Consider the following 20,924-nt stretch of genomic DNA (forward strand, 5'->3'; position numbering starts at 1 on the left):
ACAGATGGCTTTGGGAAGGGTTATCTACTGTCTCCATCCCTTTTTTTTTTTTTTTTTTTTTTTTTAACATCTTTACTGGAGTATAATTGCTTTACAATGGTGTGTTAGTTTCTGCTGTATAACAAAGCGAATCAGCTATACATATACATACATCTCCATATCTCCTCCCTCTTGCGTCTCCCTCCCCCCCCCCCATCCCAGCCCTCTAGGTGGTCACAAAGCACCAAGCTGATCTCCCTGTGCTATGTGTCTCCATCCTTTTACTGAACCTTTTAATTGAACGTCTCTGCAAGCTGTGTTCCTTTGGTCCCTGCAGAGCTGGTCTCCATCCTCCTCCACCCTGCTCTCTGCTGCAGCACAGAGGCCCTCTGGACCACATCAAGAGTCTCTTCTAGACTCGCATTTCCTGTTGGTTTCAGCCAATGGGAAACCCTAACAGGTGCTGGGAAGGAGGAAGGAGAGTGATGGCAGAGTGTCTACTCCTACATTTCCTTTCGTTTGGGGTCACTTTGGACTTGGGCACTCCTTGACCAAAGGCTCTTCCTGAAGTGGCCCTCTCTTTTCAACATTCTCCTTCCAGGTTCTGGAAACTTCTCCTTTCCTTTTCCTTTCATGCTGAGGGTAATAACCCCTGGGACACTACACTCTTCCTTGCAGTATCCCTCATTCTGCCTTCACCTAATAAAATGTCTCACTTTATTAGACCTACCTCAAATTATCTCAACTGAATGGGCCACCTGTTCCCGCTGGGATTGATACTATCTTGTTACAAATATGTAGCTTAAGATGCACAAACATATTTTTCAAACTAAATTATACCATGTGCAAATATGAACGTGCCCAGTTTCCTATTGCTTAAGAGTTTTGAATAAACATTTCTAACCTGATAAAAAAAAAAAAAAAAAAAAGAGGTAGTGCAGGGCATAAAGGGCCTCTACTCAGGTGTGCCTGGCCAAGCTCATGACATCCAGTGGGTATTTGTATGGGGGAGAGGTAGTACTGAAGAGAAGTTTTGTATATAAACACCTGCGGAGCAAAGAAAGAGACCAGTGGGAGCGTAGTACAGTGGGGGGTGAGTAGAGGGGGCAAGACGGTTCGTATTTGTACTCCAGCCTGGACCAGGGGCTAGATCCAAGTATTATAGCAAGATGGGCTATTAGAATAAGGCACCTTCAGAAGCAAGGGGCCCACTATGCTCAGGTAACAAAGTGTAACACAGAGTGAAGAAGGGAAAGGGGTGATCGACCAGATATTTAATCTGGCCTGCCTGTAACATTTGTAATATTTGCAGCGTTCAGAAGAAGAGTTCAGTTGGGAATCCACATAAGATATATCTGAATATTTGAAATGTTTAAATCACCTAATAAACCATTAAATAAAACATGCTGGATCTCCTTCCAAGACAAATGTACTTTCATAATGACCTGAAAGCCCAGGTTGGGATTTAGAATTCGCCAACATCTCTAAGTTCTGCCCCAATGCTGTGGGAAGAGCTGCCCCCTCTCCCCTCCCCCTGCCTATGCCCTGGCTCCTAGGCCAGGCCCCATCCCCTGTTCTGGGCATACAATCCCCCCTCCCCTAAGGCCTGGGAGCACATACCCCGGCAGTGCAGTCAGCCCTCCCCAGGACAGCTCTAAGAGGAGCACACAGGCCCTGGAAGCAGGCTTGGGACTGTTCAGGGGTGCCAGGTGCCTGGAGCATGGGCTAGCAGGGGCATACCTCTTGTTCCCATGGGCTGGGCTCCTGGCCCTATAGGGACGGGTGTGGTTGGAAGAAGGCTAAAGTGGGCCCTCTAAAGCATAGAGCTCAGGACAGAGGTCCCTCTTGCCTGGGTCTAGAAGCAATACTATATTTACAACTAGCACGGCATAAACACTAACAAATCAGAACCAGTTTGAAGGTCCTCAAATCATACTACTTGGCCTGCCCTTTCAGTTTAAATAACGGTGACAGGGAGTGCTTTGCCTTTTGTCTCACCATGGGGTTCTAGCCATAAGGAATAATATGTGATAATACATTTTAAAATGTCAACACTGGTGACCAAAAAAAGATTGTGGGGATGTTAAGTTTACTTTACTTTAATAGACATTAAGTACCTACTAAGAGGAAAACTCATTGCCCAGTGCTTTGGGAAAGAAAGATAAATAAAACCCTTTAAGGTCCCAACCGTTTAGAGGTTCAGTCCAGGGGCTGGTGTTGGTGGAATAGGTGGAATGTGGGGTGTGTGTGTGTGTGTGTGTGTAGTTAGAATATAAGACATGCCACCACAGAATATGAGAGGTTATCAGCTATCTATAAGGAGGCCAGGAGACAAGCCCATGGGAACAAAGTGTACCCCAGGTAGACCATATTTCAGGTACCTAGGAAGCCTTAACTAAATGCAGAAATGAGGCTGTCTGGTCTCAAATCCCCAAGCCCTTCCCCTTCTCTGATCCTCTACTCTGGTCATCTACAACTTTATCTTTCTATTTCCTTAAACAGAGTTCAGAGATTAAGTCCATTTTCTCCCTTTCCTCTTTTTATTTTTACTCATTATTTATTGAAATACTTCAGATCTACACAAAATTATAAAGAATAATACTGTAAATGTCTACTTACCCACAACCCAGCTTAAGAAATGTAACATTACAAATATAATTGAAGCCCCCTGCGGAGCCCTTCCCAATAGAATTCCCCTCCCTCTCTTTTCCCAAGAGGTAACCGATATCCTAAATGTGGTGTTCATCTTTCCATTGCATGCCCTTCTGTATGCTACATTTGTATACATCTTTCACATGCATTGCCTTTTACTCTCTGTATGTACCCACAATCAGTATATGGTGACTGAATGTTTTCTTAGACTTCATATACACAGTATCATGTTTGCATCCTTCTGGAACCAGCTTTTTTCCTTATGCATTTTTTTCCTGCCATCACCCATTCTTAACCTCTCTGTGTCTCAGCCCCTGTGAGTTCTAATCTCCTCTCCAGTCCAGCCCCTGCCATCCTGTTTAGTTTACCTAAAACAGTCCCAAGCCAGTGAACGAAGGCTGGTCCCACCATAGGTGGGTCTCAGCTTCTCCCCGTGTGGCTCTAAACCAATGCTTCTCAAACCTTAGCTGCATCAGAGTCCCCTGGAGGGCTTGTTACAATACAGGCTGCTGGGCCCCACTCCCAGAGTTTCTGATTCGCAGGTCTTGGGTGGAGCCTAAGAATTCCTGGGTGATGCTGATAAAGCTATTTTAAGGACCAAACTTTGAGAACCAGTTTTCCAAATCAGTGTCTGGGCTCAGGCTCTGCAGCACCATCTGGCCTCCAGGCAAGCTGGGCCATCCATCAGGTTTCCTTCAGAAGCTCACAGCAGTACTGTGAAATACACATATAACACAAGTCATGTGTAATTTTAAATGTTCTAGTAGCCACATTAAAAAAGTAAAAAGAAACCGGAGAAAGTAATTTTAATGTTATATTTGTTTAACAGTATATTATCATTTCAATGTGTAGTTATTAATGAGACTTTACAGTATTTTTTACACTTACAGCACATCTCAACTCAGACTAGCCACATTCTGAATGCTCAGCGGCCACACGTGGCTAGTGACTAATGTAGTAAACAGCACAACTCTAAAGGCTCGACCTCCATTTCTGTCTTCACAAAAATTGTTTTAAACTTGAAATTTTAGTTTATTTTGGGCTGCAGTAAAAGAATTTAAAACAGGCTTACCAAATGGTAGAAAGTGATGCCTTTCAATGAAGGTAAAGTGGGTTAAAGAAAGGTAAAAGAGATTTGAGTCAGGATTATTTATGTAGATAAAATCTGCCTGCATTTCAGTTTATTAATTTAAAACAAATTTATTTTTAACTAGAAAAAATGCTGTCAAATATATCTGTAAAAGACAAAAGTCAAATGTTATTGGATATCATTTTTGGGGTAATGAACTTTGGAATGGAATCATTGTTATTAACATTCCCATGGGCTTCTGAAAAATGAAAAACCTAAAAATCGTGAACAAGAGATCCTTTCTTCTTTCTTCATTTTCTTTCCATTCCTCCCAACTGCAGGATAAAATGAGAGAAAATTAACAATTATGCAGCACTAACCAGCACCAGAGACTTTCTAAATCTAAGAAAATGGTCAGCCCTTTGTGTATGTGCTGCATTTGAGGGCTCTATCTAAACAAGTAGAGAAGAACACGTTTTCCTCTTGTAACCTGCACCTTGGATACAGGGTGCTTGTACAACCGATGGCTTCAATCATGTGATCATACCAACCTTGTCTCCCTCTTGCACAACACCATAAATGCTTTTTTCCCCCTTGAGAGGCGATTCTGGGATTTAAATCACTCTCTCCACCTTAAAAGCCTATGCTCATTCCACAAATGATACTCCCTTACCCTCCCAGACCTTCAGTTTCTATTATCTACCATATGAGAAAAAGGCTATTACCATGAAATACACAGCTGTGAAAATGCAGAAAAAAATGTTAATCATTTAAATATACTCAAAGACAAGATATACCTTAAGACTTCATTACCAATTCAGTGATAAACGAGAGTCATCCTGTGACTAAATTGCTTTTCTTTTGACTGTCACATAAAATACAAAAATCTACAACCGAACAAATGTTTAGGTATTAATCACTAAATGTGGTCCTACCTGAAATTCTGAACATTTTGCTATTTGTAAGTAGTCACATTCTAAAAGTCGTCATCTCTTAGTACAGGAGACTGCACTTCTGTGGCCAAGTAATGAAGGCCCCACTAGTGCACACAGCCCAGCTACTTTTGCTGCTGCTTCTAGTAACTGTTTTCTAAACAAAGATTGGTCTTAGGCATTGATACATTTACTACTTGTTAGTAGTCTTACAGGTAGAGGACAAAAGAGCTCACAAGGACAAATGAGTAGCCATGAAGTATATTTCAGTATATAATGCATTTTATATTACTAGGTGCATGAATGTTCTATTAACATTCTATTAGGTAAATTTGAACTGTTAAACTAATTTTAAACGCATTTTTTCTTAATTCACTGGTAGAATTAAAAAACGAAAACAAATTGGTAAGTGCCTGGGAACCGTTGGGTTATTTTCAAAGCTATACACAGCTACCTGGGCTTTCTGGGTCTGTCCTGCTGGGTCCAGATCCTTTTCAGGTTCTTGTTTTTTGTTAAACTTCTCTCTTTCCCCCTCACTTTCAGCACCTTGGGCCTCTTCATTGGCGTTCTCATCCCGATATTTAGTTGTTCCTTTAGTGAATAATAATACAGACTTTGGGACGAGACATTCACAGAAAAAAAATCCCAATTCAAAAGGAATAGCAACCAACATCCAGTACTCTACCCTCAGGAGACGCAGAAGGATAGGAGCAACTAAGAAAACAGTAGCTGGGCACCTTCCTTCTGGCTGCTGTCACACTTCCACGGCCCTCACTTTGCTCCTGCTTGACCATTTTCACAGTGACATTATTTCTCTTTTTCCAGTAAATCTGTCGCCCTGTGCTGCTGATTACTTCTGGCCCTTTAGGGAATGGATCAGAATCGTCGGGGTCTGATGCATTCTGTATGTTTTGGTCAGAACTTTGTTGCAAAAACATGTTTTGCCTCGACGACAAAAATCTGTGGTGAAGCTCATTAGTTCCTCACCCCCCTGGATATTTCACGTGACCAAGTGCTCCCGTATCAGTGCATAATGTACTGGGATCAACTTTCTAAGAATCTTGACATTTTTAAAAGCCAGGATCCAAAAGCCGTTTGCTTGCTCTTTTCTCTTCCATCTCCTCCCAAGCTCCCTCCCGAACACCTGCCTCCACTGACCTTCACCTGTGGCCTCATAAATGGCACCGATCATCTCAGACCTGTTACCAGGGGTTGGTAGAGGGCAGCTTATTCCCCCCCCCACCCCGAAACTGGAGAGGTCGTTATGGAGTTGGGCTTCTACTGGGCCCCTCTGGCCTTCAGCTCCTGGAGGCCCCGACTCCCGGCTTCACCTCCCGAGGCCCCCCTCTGAGCCTGGGTCCCTCGGGATCCCGGGTCTCCCGACCGACCCCCCGGCCAGCCGCTCACCCTCAGGGGCGATGGCTTCCTCCGCCTCCTCAGGCTCCGGCGCCGCAGCCTCCTCCGCCTCCTCAGGTTCCTGGGCCGCGGGCCCCTGCCCCTGCCCGTCGGGCGCCGGGACTTGGGGGAGCCAGGCCAAGCCGTGGTGCGATCTCGGCGGGAGCGGGACGAGGACGTGGTTGTTGTACAGGATGCGGCGCAGCAGTGAGTACACCAGCCCCAGGAGCACGAAGTGGAAGCCCGTCATGGAGAACTGGTGCACTTCTACGACGAGGTCCAGGCCCCCTGCCTCCTCCTCCTCCTCCTCTGCCGGCCCGATGTCCGAGCCCTCCTCGGCGCCCCCGCCTTCCAGGGCCGCCTCCTCAGAGCCTCCCGAGGCCCCCGCGACTCCAGCTGCCCCGGCCTCTGGCGCCGCGTCGCCCCCGCGAGGCTCCGAGTCGCGGTGCCCCCGGTCGCCGGCTCCGGCCGCCTCGGCCTGGGCCCCAACTGCGCCCGCGGGGCCCTCTGGGCCTCCCAGGGCCGGGTCTTCATCCCCCGTGGCCGACATGACACCGGGCAGTTACCTCAACCAGGCGGGCGTCGATTGCTGTGGCGGCGACGACGACCGCGGAGGCGGTGGCCGCTGAGGTGGCTGCCCTGAGGGGAGGCTGAGGGCTGTGGCTGCCGGACGGGGAGGCCGCTGACGGGGAGGCCGCTGACGGGGAGGCCGCTGACGGGACAACAGAGGAGGCCCCACGACAGGGAGGGCAGGGGGCCGACGCCGGGAGCGGCCCACCGAGGCTGGGCCTCAGATAGCAGTCGGCCAGGCCGTGTGGGAAAGATTCCTCTAGGCCGCAGACGGGGGGCGGGGCCAGAAGAGTACCCAGTGGGCCGTGCCCCCTCGTCACGAGCTCCAAGCTTATTTGCTGACAAGCGAGGATTGACGTGCCCTGCGCCCAGCGAACGACCAAGGCCCTTCGGTTGTAGGATTGGTCAGTCGCCTCCCTGTTCTTTGACGCCTCAGGTGTTACCGTAAGTTCAGGTTCACAAGGCTCCTGTCCTTTTAATTTTATGATTGTCCAAAAAATTATTTATGGAGGCACCCTCGGCCATGTGAACTGTGAGGAGTTCCCACCTGGGAATTTCCACCTGGTAATGGCTCACGTGAGTAGGGACAGGGTCATAAAAATGTTGTATAGCTCAGACGTTAGCAGTAGTAAAAACCTCCCAAGAAGAGAAAGAGAAGAATTTGGACGATTTAACGTAAAGATACTTGGAAAAGAGTAGTCAAAATTGAAATGGATGTAGTCAGAACTGAGTATTGAAGAAATGGTAAATGTAAGGAGCTGGAGGGTGTGTAATGAACCCGGACAAATTCACTTAAAGCCTGCAAAGACTGAATAAAAAAAAAGGATGCTTCTTTTAAAGGACCAGGTCATCTCCTAAGAGCTAAGCATGACAAACATTAAAAGGACAGGCTCCCTAGGATGTTTCTGAGGCAACAGTCCAAGACTTTTTATTGATTTCAAGATCCACATAATCAAGACCTCAAGTGTAAGTAATTCTGAAAGTTACAGAGAAATTAACTGCTATTTTATACTCAATCTGTAAAAAAAAAAAAAAAAAAAATTGTAACACTAAAAATATTTTTTGAAAAAAAACATTGCAAATAATATCTGGATGTTATATTTATGGAAAATAATACTAATCTCATAATGGTAAAGAGGGATTTTTTTTTTCCTTTCACCAAAAGGAAAACCAAATTTCAATGTTTTTTTCCCTCTCTCACCTCAAGAATGGAGCATGGTGTTGCCATAAATCATTGGTTTAAATTTGGAAGGCAATGTCAAAAATCTCTAGTCCAAAATCCTCACTATAAAGACAGCAAAAATGAGGCAGAATCCCAATCTGAGGTCTAGAGTTGGTTTTAACATTTGCCCCCTGATGTGATCTTGGAACAGTTACTTATCATTTCTAGGCCTCAGTTTTATCATCTGTATAGTTGGAGTTCATCCCCTACCTTCAGTCAAGATTTGAGTTAGGTAGATGGAATGAGATAAGATTATATAATATTTAGGATATTAACCATTTGTTGAAAATGTTTTCTTAGTTTGATTTTGCTTTCTAAGTTGGTTAATATTTCTAAGATGTAGTTTTTCATTTTCATGTTGTAAAATGTAATATTTCTTTTTCTTCATTTTAACATCATAAGTTTACAAATCTTTCCTCATCCAGAGATAAATTTTATACTTTCTTCTTTTTGGAAGTCTTCTGAATGTTTACATTTAACTCCTTAATCCATTTGGAATTAATAGTGACACATAGTGTTAAGATTAAAATCTTAGTTGATTTTTAAACAGGTCACCTATAACACCATATGTTATGTAATTATTCCTCTCTATAAGGATGTGTGGCTGTGTACCCTTTAGCGCTTTCTATGAAGGTAGAAGAGATGAAAGAGAAACGCATATTCTCCCATAATTTCAGAGCTGGAAACGCCTTTAGATAGTGAATCTAAGACCATTCTTTTTTATTTTTAAAATTTTATTATTTAATTTTATTTTTTTAACATCTTTATTGGAGTATAATTGCTTTACAGTGGTGTGTTAGTTTCTGCTTTATAACAAAGTGAATCAGCTATACATATACATATATTCCCATATCTCCTCCCTCTTGCGTCTCCCTCCCACCCTCCCTATCCCACCCCTCTAGGTGGTCACAAAGCACCAAGCTGATCTCCCTGTGCTATGCAGCTGCTTCTCACTAGCCATCTATTTTACATTTAAGACCACTCCTTTTTAAACCGGGAAACTAAGGCCTAGAGCTGCTAACTGGCTTCCCCAAGGTCATGCCACTTAATGGAGGAGCCAGGACTAGGACCAATCTCCTGACCTTTAATCTGAAGTTGAAACAGACCTTATATATGCAACTTTGGCCATCTTATTTCCTACTGGACATAAACAATATCATAGGACACCAACATCAGACATGGTCATTCCGAGACCATGTTGAAAGAAGACAAAACGAGGCAACTTTAATTTTGTTTAAGCAGGATCAAAAAGAAGGTCACACATTACTAAAAATCCCCCTCTCTTGGCTAAAATGAATGTCTACCACTTCTTTACCAATTACATCCTTATCCTGGTTCTAATCTCCTCTCCCTATAGATAAGATTTATTCAAATACCAATCACAGAATTGCCCCTGCTATCTAAAGGCATCTAATCTAGAGCAAACCCCTGTTTCCTTGAAAACTTCCCCAAATAACTCAACCAAACCCCAACTCCTATAACAGATTCTTTCTGACACTTATTACTGAGACATCACATGGTTCCCCCATGCTGTGTGTTCTCCCTCACTGCAATGGATAATAAACCCAGCTCGCTCAACTACAAGCATGTTCTTGTGATCTTTGGCTGGAGGACACTGACAATGTAAAATATTTCCATCTTTACATTGTAATATATTGACTCAACCAAGTGAGTCAGGAGGCATTGCAATTTGTAGGCTTTTCTCAGAAAAGGCTTCTCAGAGGAGGGAGGACTTGGACTCAAAAGATGGGCAACATGTCCTGACTGAGGACAGTAAATGCAGGATGTTGTCCCCATGTGGCCCTTGTTAAAATGGGCTCATAATCCCAGCGGATCCCTGGCTGTAAAAAAGCCTGAGCCTTGGGGTAGGCAAAGGAAGCAGATGTGGCTTCTGGCCAGAGGGCAGACCTGGGTGATGTGATGGAGGTTCCTGTGGTGAGGAAGGTGCCTAATAGGGCACCCCCATTTCCTACTGCATGCTGTGACAGGGCTGCCTCCACTCTTCCTTAGCAGAAGCACATGCTCCTGGGTAGATGGGTTTTTTCCCCCTATGAAAGCAGAGTATTTCTGCTTTCTTTACCTCCTCCTATCTCTGTACATTCTTTTTTCAGAACTCTCAACAGGACCATCACTATTCACTTTAGAGGAGATAGCATGTTACAAAACAAACAAAAAATGAAAACAAAACAAATCATACAAGTGTCTTTCCAGGTCATGAAAAACTGGGCTGTCCACTTGAAGCTATAGGACAAACACTCCAGACCCTACTTATTTAAGCATTCACTGAGAACATATTAAGCACCTACTATCTGCCTGGAATTATGTTAGGGCTTGGGGGCTCACAGGTATCTAAGACCCATGGGTTGTTCTGGTTCATGATCTAGAGGGTTTGACAGACACTTGGACAATGATGACACAAGCTGTCAAGTGCTATAACAGGGATAAGCACAAAGTGCTAAGGAAGCATGGGAGAGTGAACGATTAGCTGGAGCTGGTGGATGGGTGGGGGGAGGAGAGGTGAAGGAGGTGGGCTGGTGCCTGGGAAAGTGCTCAAGAGGGGGCATTTCAGGGGGTCCTGAAGCTAGAAGTTCAAATGGCAGTAAAAAGAGGTGGGAGGGAGGTTACTATAGGTAAAGGAAGCAGCATGAACAGTGGCAGAGGTGTGTGAGTGTGTACCTATCCAGGGAATAAAATGGCAGGAGCACTGGTTAGAGTGGCAGATGGGCCTTTAAAGTAGAAAGGGCCATGAATGCTTTGGTAAGGAGTTTGACCTTTGTGCTGAAAAGTAGGTTGGCCTCCCAAACAAACAACCATTGAGATGGTGGTAGAGTTAGCAGAAGAGTTTGTGGTGCATTTAGGAATGAGTAGAGTCAAGAAAAGGTCTGCTAAGGCCTCCCAAGGTCTTTCCAGCAAGTTTTGGTATCCACACTTTTCCTCTTTATAAAAATACTACATATTCTTTGTACAACAGATTAATAAAACAGATAAGCCTAAACAGGGAATCAAAAAATCACACATATCTTGCCCATACAAATGAATAAGATAATAAGTCAATAGGAAAATAAGCAAAGGACATGGGTACATAAATCACAGACAACTACAAATGGTTTTTAAACATATGGACAAATGGCTTTTGAACATATGGACATATGCTCAAACTCAATGTAAATTAAAATTATATTAATCATTAGCATTTATTAAGTACTTATAGGTTGGGCACTATTTTAAACACTGACATAGATTAGTTTATTTACTCCTTGTAACAACCTTATGATGTGAGCACTATTAATTATCCATCTTTTGCAAGTAAGGAAACCAAAACACGGAGAGGTTTAGCAACATTCCCAAGGCTACACAGCCAGTAAGGAGCACAGCCTGAATTAAGAAAATAAAAATCACCCTTAATCTCACTAACTGGAAATGATCACTCTGCTACTTAGTATATAGTTCAGTTTCATTTTTCCAGGTTGATAAGAAACTGTAATTCTTTTTTTTTTAAGTGTTAATTTAGGGCCATTTTAGTTTTGTTTTGTTTTAAATATTTATTTATTTATTTGGTTGCACCAGGTCTTAGTTGTGGCAGGTGGGCTCCTTAGTTATGGCTCACCAGATCCTTAGTTGTGGCACGTGGGCTCCTTAGTTGTGGCATGCGAACTCTTGGTTGTGGCATGCATGTGGGCTCTAGTTCCCTGACCAGGGATCGAACCCAGGCCCCCTGCATTGGGAGCATGGAGTCTTATCCACTGCACCACCAGGGAAGTCCCAGAAACTATAATTCTTAATTCCCCTCTTTGATTAGAGTTTCCCAGTCCCCAACCCTTAAATAGGAAGTTGGCTGTTGACTGCAAATAAATATACTTTATCATGTTAAGAAAGTTTTCTGTCCCTCTGTTATTAACAGCTGTGTGGCTTAGGGTAAGCTTTCTGTATGGTCCTCAATTTCATCTTAAAAAAGAGAATAGTTACCACCCCACAGGGTTTTTGTGAATATTTAATACGATAATATATAGTGAACATTATCAGAATTAAGGGTTATTACTGAGGTTTGTCAGGGTCTCCTCACTTTCTAAGCATGTAGTTTGTTTTAAAAAAAAATTTTTTTTTATACAGCAGTTTCTTATTAGTTACCTATTTTATACATATTAATGTATATATGTCAATCCCAATCTCCCAATTCATCCCTCCCCCCACTTTCCCTCCTTAGTGTCCATACGTTTGTTCTCTACATCTGTGTCTCTATTTCTGCCTTGCAAACAAGTTGATCTGTACCATTTTTCTAGATTCCACATATATGCGTTAATATACAATATTTGTTTTTCTCTTTCTGACTTGCTTCAGTCTGTATGACAGTCTCTAGGTCCATCCACGTCTCTACAAATGACCCAATTTCATTCCTTTTTATGGCTGAGTAGTATTCCACTGTATATATGTACCACAGCTTCTTTATCCATTCTTCTGTCAATGGGCATTTAGATTGCTTCTATGACCTGGCTATTGTAAATAGTGCTGCAGTGAACACTGGGGTGCACGTGTCTTTTTTTTTTTTTAAAGATTTATTTTATTGATTAATTGATTGATTGGTTGATTGATTGCTATGTTGGGTCTTCGTTTCTGTGCGAGGGCTTTCTCTAGTTGTGGCAAGCGGGGGCCACTCTTCATCGCGGTGCGCTGGCCTCTCACTATCGCGGCCTCTCTTGTTGCGGAGCACAGGCTCCAGATGCGCAGGCTCAGTAGTTGTGGCTCACGGGCCTAGTTGCTCCACGGCATGTGGGATCTTCCCAGACCAGGGCTCGAACCCGTGTCCCCCACATTAGCAGGCAGATTCTCAACCACTGCGCCACCAGGGAAGCCCCGCATGTGTCTTTTTATATTATGGTCTTCTCTGGGTTTATGCCCAGTAGTGGGATTGCTGGGTCGTATGGTAGTTCTATTTTTACTTTTTGAAGGAACCTCCATACTGTTCTCCATAGTGCCTGTATCAATTTACATTCCCACCAACAGTGCAAGAGGGTTCCTTTTTCTCCACACCCTCTCCAGCATTTTGTTTGTAGATTTTCTGATGATGCCCATTCTAACTGGTGTGAGGTGATACCTCATTGTAGTTTTGATTTGCATTTCTCTAATAATTAGTGATGTTGACCAGCTTTTCGTGTGCTTCTCGGCCATCTGTATGTCCTCTTTGGAGAAATGTCTATTTAGGTCTTCTGCCCATTTTTGGATTGGGTTGTTTGTTTTCTTAATATTGAGCTGCATGAGCTGTTTATATATTTTGGAGATTAATCCTTTGTCCATTGATTGGTTTGCAAATATTTTCTCCCATTCTGAGGGTTGTCTTTTCATCTTGTTTGTAGTTTCCTTTGCTGTGCAAAAGCTTTTAAGTTTCATTTGGTCCCATTTGTTTATTTTTGTTTTTACTTCCATTACTGTAGAAGGTGGGCCATAAAAGATCTTGCTGTGATTTATGTCAAAGTGTTCTTCCTATGTTTTCCCCTAAGGGTTTTATAGTGTCCAGTCTTACATTTAGGCCTTTAATCCATTTTGAGTTTATTTTTGTGTATGGTGTTAGGGAGTGTTCTAATTTCCTTCTTTTACATGTAGCTGTCCAGTTTTCCCAGCACCACTTATTGAAGAGGCTGTCTTTCCTCCATTGTATATCCTTGCCTCCTTTGTCATAGATTAGTTGACCATAGGTGCGTGGGTTTATCTCTGGGCTTTCTATCCTGTTCCATTGATCTATATTTCTGTTTTTGTGCCAGTACCATATTTTCTTGATTATTGTAGCTTTGTAGTATAGTCTGAAGTCAGGGAGTCTGATTCTTTCAGCTCCACTTTTTTCCCTCAAGATTGCTTTGGCTATTCTGGGTCTTTTTTGTCTCCATACAAATTTTAAGATTTTTTGTTCTACTTCTGTAAAAAAAAAAAAAACCAAAACACAAAAAACTGCCATTGGTAATTTGATAGGGATTGCATTGAATCTGTGGATTGCTTTGGGAAGTATAGTCATTTTCACAATATTGATTCTTCCAATCCAAGAACATGGTATATCTCTCCATCTGTTTTTGTGTCATCTTTGATTTCTTTCATAAGTGTCTTATAGTTTTCTGAGTACAGGTCTTTTACCTGCTTAGGTAGGTTTATTCCTAGGTATTTTATTCTTTTTGTTGCAGTGGTGAATGGCATTGTTTCCTTAATTTCTCTTTCTGATCTTTTGTTGTTAGTGTATAGGAATGCAAGAGATTTCTGTGCATTAATTTTGTATCCTGTAACTTTACCAAATTCATTGATAAGCTCTAGTAGTTTTCTGGTGGCATCTTTAGGATTCTCTATGTATAGTATCATGTCATCTGCAAACAGTGATGTTTTACTTCTTCTTTTCCAATTTGTATTCCTTTTATTACTTTTTCTTCTCTGATTGCCATGGCTAGGACTTCCAAAGCTATGTTGAATAACAGTGGCGAGAGTGGACATCCTTGTCTTGTTCCTGTTCTTAGAGGAAATGTTTTCAGTTTCTCACCATTGAGAATGATGTTTGCTGTGGGTTTTTGCTGTATCTGGCCTTTAGTATGTTGAGGTAGGGTCCCTCTATATCCACTTTCTGCAGAGTTTTTATCATAAATGGGTGTTGAATTTTGTCAAAAAGCTTTTTCTGCATCTATTGAGATGATCATATGATTTTTCTTCTTCAATTTATTAATATGGTGTATCGCATTGATTGATTTGCGTATATTGAAGAATCCTTGCATCCCTGGGATAAATCCCACTTGAGCATGGTGTATGATCCTTTTAATGTGTTGTTGGATTCTGTTTGCTAGTATTTTGTTGAAGATTTTTGCATCTATATTCATCAGTGATATTGGTCTGTAAGTTTCTTTTTTTTTTGGTAATATCTTTGTCTGGTTTTGGTATCAGGGTGATGGTGGCCTCATAGAATGAGTTTGGGAGTGTTCCTTCCTCTGCAATTTTTTGGAAGAGTTTGAGAAGGATGGGTGTTAGCTCTTCTCTAAATGTTTGATAGAATTCCCCTTGAAGCCATCTGGTCCTGGACTTTTGTTTGTTGGAAGATTTTTAATCACAATTTCAATTTCATTACTTGTATTTGTTCATGTTTTCTGTTTCTTCCTGGTTCAGTCTTGGAAGGTTATACCTTTCTAAGAATTTGTCCATTTCTTCCAGGTTGTCCATTTTATTGGCAAAAGGTGCTTTTAGTAGTCTCTCATGATCCTTTGTATTTCTGCAGTGTCAGTTGTTACTTCTCCTTTTTCGTTTCTAATTCTATTGATTTGCATCCTCTCCCTCTTTTTCTTGATGAGTCTGGCTAATGGTTTATCAATTTTGTTTATCTTCTCAAAGAACCAGCTTTTAGTTTTATTGATCTTTGCTATTGTTTTCTTTGTTTCTATTTCATTTATTTCTGCTCTGATATTTATGATTTCTTTCCTTCTACTAACTTTGGGTTTTGTTCTTTGTCTAGTTCCTTCAGGTGTAAAGTTAAATTGTTTATTTGAGATTTTTCTTGTTTCTAGAGGTAGGCTTGTATTGCTATAAACTTCCCTCTTAGAAGTGCTTTTGCTGCATCCCATAGGTTTTGGATCATCGTGTTTTCATTGTCATTTGTCTCTAGGTATTTTTTGATTTCCTCTTTGATTTCTTCAGTGATCTCTTGGTTATTTAGTAACATATTGTTTAGCCTCCTTGTGTTTGTGTTTTTTACATTTCTTTCCCTGTAACTGATTTCTAATCTCATACCATTGTGGTCGGAAAAGATGCTTGATATGATTTCAATTTTCTTAAATTTACCAAGGCTTGATTTGTGACCCAAGATGTGATCTATTCTGGAGAATGTTCCATGAGCACTTGAGAAGAAAGTGTATTCTGTTGTTTTTGGATGGAATGTCCTATAAATATCAATTAAGTCCATCTTGTTTAATGTATCCTTTAAAGCTTGTGTTTCCTTATTTATGTTCATTTTGGATGATCTGTCCATTGGTGAAAGTGGGGTGTTAAAGTCCCCTACTATGATTATGTTACTGTCGATTTCCCCTTTCATGGCTGTTAGCATTTGCCTTATGTATTGAGGTGCTCCTATGTTGGGTGCATAAATATTTACAATTATTATATCTTCTTCTTCTCCCTTTATCTTTATGTAGTGTCCTTCTTTGTCTCTTGTAATAGTCTTTATTTTAAAGTCTCTTTTGTCTGATATGGGAATTGCTGCTCCAGCTTTCTTTTGATTTACATTCGCATGGAATATCTGTTTCCAACCCCTCACTTTCAGTCTGCGTGTGTCCCTAGGTCTCAAGTGGGTCTCTTGTAGACAGCATATATATGGGTCTTGTTTTTGTATCCATTCAGCCAGTCTGTGTGTTTTGTTGGAGCATTTAATTCATTTACATTTAAGGTAGTTATCGATATTTATGTTCCTATTACGATTTTCTTAATTGTTTTGGGTTTGTTATTGTAGGTCTCTTCCTTCTCTTGTGTTTCCTGCCTAGAGAAGTTCCTTTAGCATTTGTTGTAGAGCTTGTTTGGTGCTGCTAAAATCTCTTAGGTTTTGCTTGTCTGTAAAGGTTTTAATTTCTCTGTTGAATCTGAATGAGATCTTTGCTGGCTAGAGTAATCTTGGTTGTAGGTATTTCCCTTTCATCACTTTACTATGTCCTGCCACTCCCTTCTTGCTTGTGTAGTTTCTGCTGAAAGATCAGCTGTTAACCTTATGGGGATTCCCCTGTATGTTATTTGTTGTTTTTCCCTTGCTGTTTTTAATATTTTTTCTTTCTATTTAATTTTTGATAGTTTGATTAATATGTTCTTGGCGTGTTTCTCCTTGCATTTATCCTGTATGGGACTCTCTGTGCTTCCTGGACTTGATTGACTATTTTCTTTCCCATATTAGGGAAGTTTTCAACTATAATCTCTTCAAATATTTTCTCAGTCCCTTTCTTTTACTCTTCTTCTTCTGGGACCCCTGTAATTCGAATTTTGGTGGGTTTAATGTTGTCCCAGATGTCTCTGAGACTGTCCTCAATTCTTTTCATTCTTTTATCTGTATTCTGCTCTGTGGTAGTTATTTCCACTATTTTATCTTCCAGGTCACTTATCCATTCTTCTGCCTCAGTTATTCTGCTATTGATTCCTTCTAGAGAATTTTTAATTTCATTTGTTGTGTTGTTCATCATTGTTTGTTTGCTCTTTAGTTTTTCTAGGTCCTTCTTAAGCGTTTCTTGTACTTTCTCCATTCTATTTCCAAGATTTTGGATCATCTTTACTATCATTACTCTGTTTTCTTTTTCAGGTAGACTGCCTATTTCGTCTTCTTTTGTTTGGTCTGATTGGTTTTTACCTTGCTCCTTCATCTGCTGTGTGTTTCTCTGTCTTCTCATTTTGCTTAACTTACTGGGTTTGGGTCTCCTTTTCACAGACTGCAGGTCTGTAATTCACGTTGTTTTTGGTGTCTGCCTCTAGTGGCTAAGGTTGGTTCAGTGGGTCGTGTAGGTTTCCTGATGGAGGGGACTGGTGCCTGTTTTCTGTTGGATGAGGCTGGGTCTTGTCTTTCTGATGGGCAGGACCACGTCTGGTGGTGTGTTTTGGGGTGCCTGTGACCTTATTATGATTTTAGGCAGCCTCTTTGCTGATTTGTGGGGTTGTGTTCCTGTCTTGCTAGTTGTTTGGCATAGGGTGTCCAGCACTGTGGCTTGCTGGTCGTTGAGTGGAGCTGGGTCTTAGCGTTGAGCTGGAGATCTCTGGGAGAGTTTTTGCCATTTGATGTTATCTTGAGCCGGGAGGTTTCTTGTGGAGCAGTGTCCTGAACTCGGATCTCCCACATCAGAGGCACAGACCTGACACCTGGATATAGCACCAAGACCCTGTCAGCACCACGGCTTTTGGGAAGTCTGAGGTCTTCTGCCAGCGTTCTGTAGGTGTTCTGTAGGAGTTGTTCCACATGTAGATGTATTTCTGATGTATTTGTGGGGAGGAAGTTGATCTCCACGTCGTACTCCTCCATCATCTTGAAGGGCCTTATCCTACCATAGTGTTTTGATGACTATAGCTTTGTAGTATAGTTTGAAATCAGGGAGTGTGTTACCTCCAGCTTTGTTCTTTCTCAGGATTGCTTGGGTTATTGGGAGTCTTTTGTGTTTCCATACAAATTTTAGAATTTTTTGTTGTAATTCTGTGAAAAATGCCTTTGGTGTTTTGATAGGGAAAGCATTAAATATGTAGATTGCTTTGGGTAGTATGGTCATTTTAACAATATTAATTCTTCCAACCATGAGCACAGTATATCTTTCCATTTATTTATGTCATCTTCAATTTCTTTCATCAGTGTCTGAAACTTTGTAGAGTATGGGTCTTTTACCTCTTTGGTTAGATTTGTTTCTAGATATTTTATTCTTTTTGATGCAGTTGTAAATGGTATTGTTAATTTTTATTTCTGATAGTTTGTCGTTAGTGTGTAGAAATATGACAGATTTCTGTATATTTTGTAACCTGCAACTTTACTGAATTCATTTATGCTAATAGTTTTTTGGTAGTGTCTTTAGGATTTTTTATATATAGTATCATGTCATCTGCAAACAGTGCCAGTTTTACTTCTTCCTTTCCAATTTAGATTCATCTTATTTCTTTTTCTTTCTTCTTTTTGTCTGTTTTCTCTGGCTAGGACTAAGACTTCTAATACTGTGGTGAGTAAAAGTGGTGGAGTGTCCTTCATTGTCTTGTTCCTGATCTTAGAGGAAATGCTTTCACCTTTTAACCATTGAGTATGATGTTGGCTGTGGGTTTGTCATTTTGCCTTTATTATGTTGAGGTATGTTCCCTCTATATGTACTTTGTGGAGAGTTTTTACCATAAATGGCTGTTGAATTTTACCAAGAGCTTTTTCTGCATTTATTGAGATGCTCATATGATTTTTATTCAACTTGTTAATGTGGTTTTTCACATTGATTTTTTTTTAGTAGATATTGAACCATCCTTGCATCCCTAGGATAAATCCCACCTGATCATGGTGTATGATCCTTTTACTGTATTGTTGAATTTGATTTGCTAATATTTTGTCACCATTTTTACATTTATGTTCATCAGTGATAATGGCCTGTAATTTTCTTTTGTTTTCTTTTTTTTGTGGTGTCTTTGTCTGGTTTTGGTGATGCTGGTCTCATCGAATGAGTTAGTCAGCATTCCTTCCTCTTCAATATTTTGGAATAGTTTGAGAAGGATAGGTGTTGACTTGGGAGACTGTACGTTCCTAGGAATTTATCCATTTCTTCTAGGTTGCCCATTTTATTGGCATATTAATTGTTCATAATAATCTCTTATGATCCTTTGTATTTCTGTGGACTCATTTTAACCTCTGTTCTTTTGTGATTTTATTGATTTGGGCCCTCTCTTTTTCATCATGAGTCTGGCTAAAGTTTCATCTATTTTGTTTATCTTTTCAAAGCACTAGTTCTTAGTTTCATTGATCTTTTCTTTTCTTTTTTTTTGGTATCTATTTCTGCTCTGATCTTTATGATTTCTTTCCTTCTACTCATCTTGGGTATGGTTTGTTCCTTTTTTTAGTTCCTTTAGGTGTAAGATCAGGTTGTTTGAGATTTTTCTTGTTTCCTGAGGTAGGTTTTATATTGCTATAAACTTCCCTGTTAGAACTGCTTTTGCTGCATCCCATAGATTTTTGGATCATTGTTTTCCTTTGTCTCTAGGTATTTTTTAAAATTCCTCTTTGGCTTCTTCATTGACCCACTGGTTGTTTAGTGGCATATTGTTTAGCCTCCACGTGTTTTGTGGCTTTTGCAGGGTTTTTCTTGTAGTTGATTTCTAGTCTCATAGTGTTGTGTTGGAAAAGATTCTTGTGATGATTTCAATTTTCTTAAATTTACTGAGACTTGTTTTGTGGTCTATCATGTGATCTGTCCTGGAGAATGTTCCATGTTCACTTGAAAAAATGTGTATTTGGCTGCTTTTGGATGGAATGTTTTATATATATACACACACACATATAGATCTATTAAGTCCATTTGGTCTAATGTGTTGTTTAAAACCAGTGTTGCCTTATTTTCTGTCTGGATGATCTGTCCATTGATGTAAGTGGGGTGTTCAAGTCCCCTATTATTATTGTGTTATTGTCAGTTTCTTCATCTGTGTCTGTTAATACTTGCTTTGAGTATTTAGGTGCTCCTATTTTGGGTGCATATACATTTACAGTTGTTATATCTTTTTGTTGTATTGATGTTTTTATCATTATGCAACGTCCTTTGTCTCTTGTTACAGTCTCTGTAAAATCTGTTGTGCCTGATATAAGTATTGCTACTCCAACTTTCTTTTTATTTCCATTTGCATTGGATACCTTTTTCCATCCCCTCACTCTGTACCTGTCTTTGGATCTGAAATGAGTCTCTTCTAGGCAGTGTATAGATGGGTCTTGTTTTTTCTTACATTCATACACTCAATATCTTTTAATTGGATCATTTAGTCCATTTACATTTAAAGTAATTATCGATAAGTATGTGCTTTTGCCATTTAAAAATTGTTTTCTCGTTATTTTTGCAATTGATTACTGAAACAAGAGCAAAGAATTTAGAATATTACATAAACTTGATTGATGAAGCAGTGGCAGGGTTTGAGAGGATTCACTCCAATTTTGAAAGAAGTTCTACTGTGCATAAATGCTATCAAACAGCATTGCATGCTACAGAGAAATCCTCCATGAAAGGGAGAGTCAATCAATGCAGCAAACTTCATTGTTGTCTTATTTTAAGAAATTTTCATAGCCACCCCAACCTTCAGCAACCACCACCCTGATCAGTCAGCAGCCATTAACGTTGAGGCAAGACCCTCCACCAGCAAAAGATTACCACTTACTGAAGGCTCAGATGATGGTTAGCATGTTTTAATAATAAAGTATTTTTAAATTAAGGTATGTACATTGTTTTTTAGACATAATACTGTTGCACAGTTAATACATCACAGTGTAGTGTGAACATAACTTTCATATGCACTGGGAAGCCAAAACATCTGTGTGACTTGCTTTGTTGCAATTTTCACCTTATTGTGGTGGTCTGGAACCAAACATGTGATATCTCAGGGGTATGTCTGTATCTATAAATGC

At 40.7% G+C, this 20,924-nt stretch overlaps 1 protein-coding gene across 1 annotated transcript; it reads right to left on the minus strand.

Annotated features, from left to right (window-relative positions):
- Positions 1 to 4,011: 4,011 nt before the first annotated feature.
- On the minus strand, positions 4,012 to 6,577 carry LOC130706305 (cancer/testis antigen 47A-like). The gene is made up of 3 exons (XM_057537690.1): positions 6,040 to 6,577; positions 5,087 to 5,223; positions 4,012 to 4,035 (listed from the first exon to the last, which is right to left on the minus strand). Exons 1-3 carry the CDS (start codon positions 6,575 to 6,577, stop codon positions 4,012 to 4,014), a joined length of 699 nt encoding a protein of 232 aa, XP_057393673.1.
- Positions 6,578 to 20,924: the final 14,347 nt, after the last annotated feature.

This window comes from Balaenoptera acutorostrata, chromosome X (genome assembly GCF_949987535.1).
Source record: "Balaenoptera acutorostrata chromosome X, mBalAcu1.1, whole genome shotgun sequence".
Classification (NCBI taxonomy): Eukaryota; Metazoa; Chordata; class Mammalia; order Artiodactyla; family Balaenopteridae; genus Balaenoptera; species Balaenoptera acutorostrata.